The following is a 10,430-nucleotide window of genomic DNA, read 5'->3' as shown; positions in this document are numbered from 1 at the left end:
TAAATTTCTCCTGCATAAAGTAATTTAACAACATTAATTAGTCGAATTAAAATACGATTAAAATAAATATAGTTAATTCAACAACATTGGGTTCTTACCGTCTACTTCTGAAACCATCACTCTTTGATCTCAGTAGGGATCTTCGTGTAGCTCATGGCCATGGGTTGTCGTACATGGACTTAATCACATTGGAGATCTCCTGTGTACATGCATTGTTGTTTGGTGCAAACCTATCAATGAAAAACTTAAAATTAACAAACACATAAAAACACATAAAACTTAACAAATTCAAAATAGATTGCAGATAAAAGACCTTAAAATAGTACTCACGCATGCATGCCATCAAGTCAAATCCTCGTCCGTATGACAAGCGATAGTGGAGGATCATCTGGCTGGGACACATTAGAGGAATCACCCACCGCAGTCTCTGTCACTGAAGTTGTAGGGGGCAGAGGTGGGGGCGTAGCAGAAGGAGCCACGTAGTTAGGTTTCAAGACCATGATGAACTGCTGGTTTGATGGACCCGCCTATGATGTGACAAGGGTCGACGGGGTAGTCGAGGTAGAGGGTGATGATTGAGAAGTCCTTGGGATACCGGTAGTGAAAATTCTCCCTAACGACCACAAGATCGACTCATGACACCTCTGCTACCTGTCGTCATGTTTGCAAAGAAAATACAAATTAACACTAATCAGCATATATACAATACAAATTCTTCAACATTTATATTATTTAAAAAAAATTTACATAAATTTCCCTAAAATTGGACATATATCCATCTTTATAGTTCCCACAAATCCAACCAACCTCAATCTAATTATTATCCTTGAATTTACCGTCGAAAATGAAAATCCGCCGGTAATGATTTTACTTGACGAATTTCCCATCTAAACCGTCAATAAATCCACCGGTAAAACTAATACTAATGTGTGATACTAAATTCGACAGTACTCAATATTTTTCTTACAATATTATGTAAAGATGTCTTCGCAGAAATATCTACCATACAAGACTCCCTACCAGCTTGGAAGAAAATGATTTACTCTCATTTCACATAAACTTAGAAGTTAGAAACTCAAACATATCTGAAATAATATGTCCCCATTTGGATCTTACAAACTTGCATTGCTTTGCATTAATGTTACTCTAATACCTACATATAGCTAGGCCTCTAAAAGTGACTCTAATCAAAAGTTTAGTAGTGTTTTCTGATCTCTATATATGTATTCTAAAGATCTTATCTTTGATAATACTTTATCTGTCTAAAGATAAGATGTGGGAGCGTTTCATTATTATTGCCAATTTGCCATAGTCTTCTTTTCCGAACAGTATTAGTATAGTGTTGCGATATTATTATTTGACAAGATTGTAACTTGTAAGTCACATGCTACACCCATTTGATTTGAAACTTTGAAGAAGTAGAGCAAATTAATCTCATCCAAAGTGGCCTGGCGAAAGAAAAGGGGGTGATGCTAAAGTTCTGGTTTATTTTGTTGGGTTCATCCCAAAGGGTTAAGTGGAAAACCAATAATAAACCCTCATCACTTGTGTCTCATGCTTGACCCTCATTTTTGATAGGATAATGATATGAGCTTTAGCGAAGCTGCATTTGTTTCTGACAACAAGATATAATAAATACAGACATAAAATTTTGTATTTTTGTATTCTATTTAATGATAAATTAAAACAAAATATGAAAATTTAATTTATTTTTATTTTTTTCATTCAAAAAATTTGAAAATAAAATATAATAATAAAAAATTAAAAAAATAATGAACAAAAAAATAAAAAATAAATTGTGTCTCTTCTTAATGTTTCTATATTCTTTCTATTAGGAGGGATACAAAATACATTATTTTTTGACACAATGCCTTTATTTATGTCTTTATATATTAAACACGATTTTATTTGTATCTCTGTGTCTTTGTCTTAGTGTTTTGTCTATGCAAACAAACGCAGCCTTAGAGACAAGGGTGATGTTTTTGTACTTGCTAATCGCTTTCAGGAGAGAATGGACAATCACTAATGGCCGCTGGCTGGCATGATTGGACTTAGAACTTGTGAGTTGAATTTGGGAAGAGATGTCACGTGACTTTGATTCGAAATTCAAGTACAAGTGGAGCCTTAGATATTGGAGGTCATGCAACTCTACACGTGGTCCAATAAGGTTTTATATCATGCCAGGTTCTCACTTGACTAAATTTGCCTGAATTGGAGGAGCAACATGTTTAGGTGCAATTTGAGTTAGAGAATGGTAAGACAACAAAGGGGAAAGTTTTATATCATGAGGGTCTGTATCTCTATGCTTATTAATTGGCATAAGTACTCTTAGCCTAATATGATACTAATTTAAGCAAGCATTACTCATTTTGTAGTATTTTATTTTTTACCATTTTTCAAGGTATCATCATCTATATGTTATCATCAATGATGAAATTGTGTATCAAAGTTGGTGCTGAATATTATAATACAATGATCTAATCTAAAATCTCTCCTCGATCTCTTCCTCCCTACCTGTGGCCAACTTTTATTTTTGTGCATGCATGTCTGTGGTTTGTTGTGTTGTCTCAATATAAATATATAATTAATTACCAAACGTACGTGTCTTTGAATAAATTGAAATGCCTTGTTTGTCCTTGTCTCGCAGCCTGTTTAATTTGTTTGGAAATGAAATAATAAACTACTAATTTCTAGAATGAATAACTCATTGTTAATTGATGCTAGACAAGACTGGTTAACTAACATTGTTAATATCGGCTTTCAAAACGTGCAACACTTTTTCATTTTCTACAATCCACATAATATGTAAGATGATGATCTAGTATATAAAGGTGATAATCACAACATTGTGCTGCATATTGAACAAATTAAAATGTGGTGCAAAATAAAATAATGTAACATTGCTTAGCTTGTATACATTACATGGGATTATTGAGAAGTTTATGATAAAATAATGTAATGATAAGAGAGAATAGATGGAGGCAGACCTGAAAATGAGGGACAAATGCGCTTGTTTTGCGAATATGCTATGCATAGATAATGTAGAGAGGGTTAATAACGACAAGGTTAAGCACTCTTAATTAATGGCAAGTCGTTTTCTTGATGATTTGGCACAAGGGAGACATTATTATTGTGACACACACTACTTCGTTCCATTATAAGGGGCCACCAATAGTTTTTTTAAGCCATTCATTACAACCTTATAACTTGTATATATATAGAGATCAGAGAGCAACCAAGTTCTCTGGTGCTTCATTCTATCAAGTTAGTTAGTTGCTTCATCAAACTCTATCAAAACTATCTCTATCTTATTGTTAGCTTTTACGTGATGGCAAGGCGACAATGTTTGTCAATGAGAATTGGGAAGCCAACTCATGAGTTGATGAGACGGTGTTCGAGGCAGTTGAGGGAACAAAAGACTAGGTTTTATATCATATGGAGGTGTACCGTCTTCCTTCTACGCTGGGAGGACTAAGTTTACGAATTACGAGTGGCACCATATACATTCTAGTATAGCGAGTTTTTTTTTATCTTTGTTTTTTTTGTTAGTGCTAGTATGCTACTCTGTTAAAAAAAAAAAAAAGTGCAGAGTACGTAGCAGTTGAAAGGCTTCATCAATTACCAACTTCTGTTTGCTCATCAAGTGTCTAATAAGGTGTTCATTTATTATGAACAAACATGAATGTACAGCCCTTGCATCATATGGTTTCTTTCTTTCTATATATTTTCATCTTTCTTTTACTCTCTTAGCTTCTCAACCTTTCCAAATAAGCTTCCAAGTTTTCTTTTCTCTGTTCTTTTCATGTATGTATATTTTGCTTTAGAACCATCGTTTTTTTTTTTCTTGAATCCGATCCTTTCTTGTTAGACCCATTTGTAGAAAACAATCCCCTTCTCTTAAGTTATGTTTACAGAAATCGTACTACTCCTCCTTAAAGCAATTTTTTACCCACTCAGAAGTCAGAATGAACTTCACTCTATTATTTTACTATTTTTAAATACACGTGGACGAAAGGCTTAAAAAAAAAAAAAAAACTTGTGGTATGAGAAAAACTAAGACACTGCTTCGGTGTAGATAGGATAGGACATCTCAAAACAGGTAATAGAATAGAAAACAGAAGTGCACATATGGGCCAAGGTTCAAGCGCGCCACAGAAAATTGTGTTATTTGTATTAATTTCTTTTTAATGCATTTTGATATACATTTTTATTTTTAGATATAAACATAAATATAACCAAAAAAAAAAAGATAATAGTACAAAAATTATTTCTCATTGGCAAAACTCTTGAAGGAACACATAACGTGTTATGCTGGGAGGAGGGGTGTGTGTAGCTGTCTTTCCACTCCATGAGTGACAAATTTGTACTGCACATTAAATAGCCCACACTCTGTGCTAGTGCACCAAGCCACCAAGGACCGGATCATACATATCTCTCTGCCTACTTTATTTGGTTCTGTTCTAGGTTTCTAACTACATTTCTTATACGTTACGATCGAGTACGGAATTCTTCAACAGCGTACAATTTATAGAAATAATGATAGTGTTAATCATGATGATATTTCATACCCTATATAGCCACGTAAAATTTTTCCATTGAATAAGTACGAAGATAATTCCGTATCAAAAACCCTTTTGCATGTTCTAAGATACGGATGCTATCACCCAATACGAAGAGTCAACAACAGTGTCTTGGATTATTTAATTACCTTCTAGATCAAATTAAAACTGGTATTTGTACAATCCATGAAGCGATAATTAAACGGAAATGTGGATAGGATACATGTTACAATAACCTTCCATTAGCATTTAAAGTGAGGGCTGGTTTGAGAATTGCCTTGATAGAGTTGATAGGTACGTTTTGGCTCCATCAGCAGAAAAGTTGGCAGAATTACTCCAATAATCTTAGCTATCTTTAGGATATCAATAAACATACATGCATATATAAATACTCCCCTTCAGAAGGGAAACTTGTAAAACTTATAGATAACAAAATCAAATAAATAAATAAAAACTATCCAGAGCTTTTCCTTGTAAACATCATATTGTTGACACAAAAGGCAACCACTCCGTACTAACGGCTCTTTATCTGGATAGTTTAACACATAGTTCCTTCTTGTTACCTTGTAGAATTGGATCCATGATCCTCTGAAGACTTCTTAGGAGTTTGCCCAGGTTTACTTTGGCCTCCCTGGATGTTTAAGAAACAAGACCACAAAACACAAACATAATGAGCTAGCATTCATGCTGGAGAATTACATAAGATACTTCAAGCTACCTAAGTGATAATTCAAAACCCAAACCCTATAGAAAGTGGAAATTTGACTTCATATATCAACTATGGCAAGAAGAAGAAGAAGAATTAATCACTTACTGCTCCCCTTTGACCAGTCAATCTTCGAGTTGATGGAGCTCGTGCGACTGAGGAAGCAGCTGCAGCTGCAGCCACACGTATTCTGCAAAATATAATTTGCACGAACATCAGAACTCAGATTTGCATTAGCTTCATCCATCTCTACCACTTAAGTTTTGAAGGTTCGTTCTCCATTTACCTCTTATGAACATCAACATATTCATCAGTCTCATCAACAATTTCTTCCTGCATGGTAAAACAATTATAATAAGCAGAGAGGTTAGACTTCAGAGGGCGGGGATGATTAAAACATTGGAGAAATGGAGAAGGAGGGGCATATTTCAGAAAAGAAATTTACTTGCAGAAGTTCTTCAAATACGTCTTCCAAAGTGATAATACCAATCACTTCACCCTCTTCAATATTTTCTAATGAATTTGTTTTGCTGTCACTACGTTGCAAACCAGTTAGTTTATTGATACTGGGTGACCTTGAAGACTTGTCAATATCAACAACTACACTTTCCAATTTATCGTCCTGGTTCTGAAGTAATGGAGTAGTCAACTGTGAATCCCGATCAAAAATAGTGCTTTCTTCTTGTTTCTCTTCAATTATCTGCGGAGTTTCTTTCCCTTTCGACTTGGCTTTAACAACAGCGGCCATATGACTACTTCCTTTTTGGAACTCATTAAGAATATCATAGAGAGGCATATCTGATGGAACCCTGTCCATATAAATAAACCGTTACACAACGGATATTATGCCAAATTTGCAAAGCGAGATAATACATTAATAAAGACAAGCGCACCGTGGAATTCTCCGAATGGATACAGCACTGACAGGGGTCTCTGTTTCTGGCCGTACAGTGAGGAGACTTTTGACCTTATAGAAAAAGAATTAATGTAAATAAGAAGAACCCAAAGAGGCTACATAATCGGGAAAAAAGTCAAATTCTGGCAAGGTTAAAACCTACAAGCAGAAGACCGATAATATTCTTTGGATTTCCAGAATAGACAGGAACTCGGCTGTGCCCACGAGCAAGAATTTTTCCCATTGCCTCCCTGGTTTTAGGTTGCTAAGGTTAATTTTCTTTTTTTTTTTTTTTAGGGAAAAAAGGTATACACACTAAGAATTCTACCTGAATGCAACCTAAGAATTTCTAGCTCTAACATGCAAGCAAAGGCAGAAAATATATCTTCAGCAGCAAGAATAGCAAGAATTCATCTTAAAAATTAGAGACATTTTAAAAACAATTATGTTACCTATTTACACCCTATTGATAAAAGAATAATGACCATGAATATAAGATAACCAACCAGTCCAATTTTGAATTAACATCCAAAGAAAATGTTGATTCGATAGGAGTCATAGCCTCCTCAGCAGTCTGTTCGAAGACAAAATTAAGAAGAAAACACAAGACCCTAGTTAGAATTTACCAGTACATGCAGTAGCCTTCACATGTTTCCACTTTCCACCATCACTGTGTGCTATAAAACTAAAAATAGTTAAGAAACCTCAAATTCTGCCGCATTGATATGACAAATTGAAAACCGCATTGGATTGCCATGTAACAAAACACTAATATAGAGGTTGAAGTCAATATGTTGTGTGAATTAGAGCACTTACCTTTTCGGTCAAATCAAGCGCTCCACTAATAATTGTAGTCTCATCATGTGTAAGCTCACCACCTTTCCCAGCCTTACAACAAGCAAATTCAATATTTGTTAATCAAACAGAAAGACAAGACAGTTGGGTTGATTGATGAACAATAACAATATATACCTCCTGGCTGTGAATGGATACAAGAGCTTTTAATTGAGCACGCCTAAATAAAGCCTCATTGTGCCCCAACAGGTAGTCCAGAACCTGGAACAATTGTTATTCAGAAAATTAAACCCTTGCAGGCATGGTTGCTAACACACTAGAGAATTCTTCTTAACTAACCAAGATCGTTTAACTGTCCACAAAACAACTGCAAGAAGATCTTAATCTGTGCACACATCATAATCTAGATAACATCTTTGCAATAAGTTCTGTAGAAGACTATACCTTTCCAACGGGATAGGCAACTGGATAACAGATTAACATCAAAATTCGCACAAGCCATGCAAGGTTGGCACCTACAGCAAGACCATATCTACTACAAATTGCTTGTGGAATAACCTGAAACCATCAAACAAAAGAAGCACTATTTCAAAACTTGAAAACACTGATTAGGGACAAAAACTCTGAAATAACATTGAGAGGGAAATGACAAACCTCCCCAAAGAAGAGAACAAAAGTGACAGAGAGAATGATGGCAACAAACTGATTGAATAGCTTATCAAGGTATATGGGAAGAGCCTGCAGATTGCAAGTTCCAAAGCCAACAGCTATTTAAGAGTTAGGCAGGGTTTAGCAATCAGTACGAAACTCTACATACACAATTGCGAATATCAGATACATATATATACAATGAGATTCACCGAATAGAAATTGATTGGAAGGAGTTGTAGAAAGGGGATTGGAAATTCAATACCTCCATGGCAGCAGCATTACAGAGAAGCAAAGTGACAAGAAGCTGGTGCTGTTTCTGAACCACGGGAAGTATAACCGCTACACCGTAGTAATAAGAATAGTTAACAGAAAAGAGAGAAAGAGAAGAGGAAGAAGAGGAGTAGTAGAGTACCGGCTTGCTTCTTCTCGGAGGGAGAACCACTGCGCTGAAGGATCTCGAGGTCGACGAGACCAAGAGACATGAGACCGAGGGTGAGGCCGGACATGATTCCTGCAAAGAGCACAAGGAAGCAGGAGATTCCGGCGTACACGAACCACCACACATCGCCAAACGGAATCTCGCTGCCAAGAGCTGACGCCGCCTGAACCTGAGGGTGGTCCCGAGTCAACATCCGAGTCACCATTAACGCGCTAAGCAAATTCACCATCCTGATCCTCGATTCAACAAGTAATTCTTCTACTTCTCTTCTTCCAGCAGAGGTGGGATATGCTATGGTAGCAGCTAGGGGTCGTCAGAATCCAACCGGCGATTAAACCGGTTAAATTACTAACTTTAAGGTTGTGAAACCAGACCAGTCATTAAACCGATCAAGTAACTAATTCAATAATTTAATGGTCCAACCGAAGTCGAACTGTGGTCGAATCGGTTTAATTAAATATTCAGAAAAATTATAAAAAAATTCAATATATAATCAAAAATTGAATATAGTATTCAAAAATTAAATAGGTTTTCAACTAAATAAAGACACTCCTCGTTAGTAATCATAATCATCATTAAGTATTCCATTGTTTCCATCATAAAGATAATCCATATTACAAAATTTGATGTAACATGCAAAGATCCAAAATTACAGAATCTAGAATCCAAAATATTCTATATAGCATTCAAAATAAAAAATAAAAACTGAAAAGCAGATTTTGAGTGGACATCAAATTGCAAAAAAGAGCCTTTTGTACTTTCTGTAACAAACAAACCACACAAGCAATCAGCATCGGTTGAAAATAAGATCATTTGTTCATAGCAAAGTTTTGTTATAGGGTTTGGACCAACGATGAGATTAAACAATTGAACACACACTTATCTTCAATTGAAAACAAGATTATTCATTCATAACAAGATCATCCATTGAAAACTCTTCTTCCAATATCAAATCAGAGATAAATCCAGTTGAAGAGCACAAATATCTTAATTGCATATTGACACAATTGACACATTTATTCCCAGTAAAGTACCATCAACAACTCAGAATTAGAAGAATTAGAAAAAATCAGGAACCAACAACTCAAAAATCAAAATCAGTATAACAAAACGAAACTCAGAAATCAGAATCAATATAACAAGCCAAGTTTTCTTAAGTTTAACTAATTTCACTAGGCAACAAGCCAACAACTAGTAAATTAACTCAGAATTAGAAAAAATAACACAAAAATAACTCAGAAAATTACCAATAATCAACAATAATTAACCAGAGGTCAGAACAAAACAACAACAATAATCCAGCTCTGTTAACAACAATGAACAGCGAAAAAAATTAACTCAGAAAATAACTAATTATCCCAGAATTAACAATTACCATCAACAATCAACAAAATTATTTTTAAATTATCAAAAACCAGACAAATTAACAAGAATAATTAACTCAGAAGTATATATTAATCATAATTAATTTCAGAAAAAAAATTAGGACTGAAGAAGCAACGGAGGAGTGCTCATTAGAGAAGACAAGACAGCCGAGCAACAGAGACGTCCAAGAGGAGGTGATAACCGAGCAGTTAAACGGAGGTGACGGCGAGGAGGACAAGCGAGCAGAGACGTTCACGTTTCGCGTGAGACAGAGTGAGATCGGAGAGAGAGAGAGAGCGAGCTTGAAGAGATAGAAGCCAAGCAGAGATGTCCGGGACGGCGACAAGAACAAGGCCGACGACGGCACCCTCTGTCGCTGCCGACGACGACGATCACAGAGGCGGACTTCACGACGAGCACAGAGACGGTGAGGAGGAGAAGAGTAGCGGTAGTTGGTGGGGCTTCGCGATGAACACAGAGAAAGTGAGGAAGGAAAGAGTGGCGACGTCTATGGACTCACGGTTGCTGGTGGGGTTTCACGACGAGCAGACGTGATAGGGCTGACGATGGCAATGGCGTTTGCTCTGCTATGGGTAGGGAGTGAGGGAATTGGGACTGGGCGTTGATGGGTTGGAAGGATATAACAAAAAAACTTCAGCTCAAATGAAAATTCCATCTTGAAACTTAAACGGCTAGAACCTTCCCATTTTCTCTCTTTTTAAAAATAAACTCTTATTTATTACCACTGACCGCCAAATCAAACCATTGCAAAGTGATTAATCCACTGAGGAAATTAAAGAGTGCCACACAATAGCAGAAGAAAGACTCTTTTATTGAATCGTCATCATTTGATTATCAAGCTAGGAGACAAATTTTGTAGTGTAAATGAAAATGTCTTCTACTCTATTATCTCTCTCAGTTTCTCCAACTTTAGTATACAAGCCTCAAAAAGGAAAAAGAACAAAAAGAATAACAAATTAAATCAATTAGTTTTACATATAAATACAATTCATCTAAACC

At 35.8% G+C, this 10,430-nt stretch overlaps 1 protein-coding gene across 1 annotated transcript; it reads right to left on the bottom strand.

Annotated features, from left to right (window-relative positions):
* Nucleotides 1–4,691: 4,691 nt before the first annotated feature.
* On the bottom strand, nucleotides 4,692–8,371 carry LOC112765160 (DUF21 domain-containing protein At4g14240). Its single transcript, XM_025811039.3, has 13 exons — nucleotides 8,019–8,371; nucleotides 7,869–7,945; nucleotides 7,610–7,693; nucleotides 7,400–7,513; nucleotides 7,133–7,216; nucleotides 6,977–7,048; nucleotides 6,667–6,734; nucleotides 6,324–6,411; nucleotides 6,159–6,232; nucleotides 5,711–6,074; nucleotides 5,552–5,598; nucleotides 5,374–5,455; nucleotides 4,692–5,190 (listed from the first exon to the last, which is right to left on the bottom strand). Exons 1-13 carry the CDS (start codon nucleotides 8,272–8,274, stop codon nucleotides 5,119–5,121), a joined length of 1,482 nt encoding a protein of 493 aa, XP_025666824.1. The 5' UTR covers nucleotides 8,275–8,371; the 3' UTR covers nucleotides 4,692–5,118.
* Nucleotides 8,372–10,430: the final 2,059 nt, after the last annotated feature.

Source organism: Arachis hypogaea, chromosome 17 (genome assembly GCF_003086295.3).
Source record: "Arachis hypogaea cultivar Tifrunner chromosome 17, arahy.Tifrunner.gnm2.J5K5, whole genome shotgun sequence".
Classification (NCBI taxonomy): Eukaryota; Viridiplantae; Streptophyta; class Magnoliopsida; order Fabales; family Fabaceae; genus Arachis; species Arachis hypogaea.
Note: the sequence above shows the minus strand (reverse complement) of the source record. Positions and strands in the feature narration are given on the sequence as shown.

What these genes read in the sequence shown, in the direction of transcription:
- LOC112765160 (XM_025811039.3), bottom strand. Translation starts at nt 8,274, where the DNA reads ATGGTGAATTTGCTTAGCGCGTTAATGGTGACTCGGATGTTGACTCGG. An exon ending in GTAATGCTGCTGCCATGGAG is followed by an intron (nt 7,694 to 7,868) that starts GTATTGAATTTC and finishes TGCAATCTGCAG; the next exon opens with GCTCTTCCCATATACCTTGA. An exon ending in GTTAATTCAAAATTGGACTG is followed by an intron (nt 6,412 to 6,666) that starts GTTGGTTATCTT and finishes ACCTAAAACCAG; the next exon opens with GGAGGCAATGGGAAAAATTC.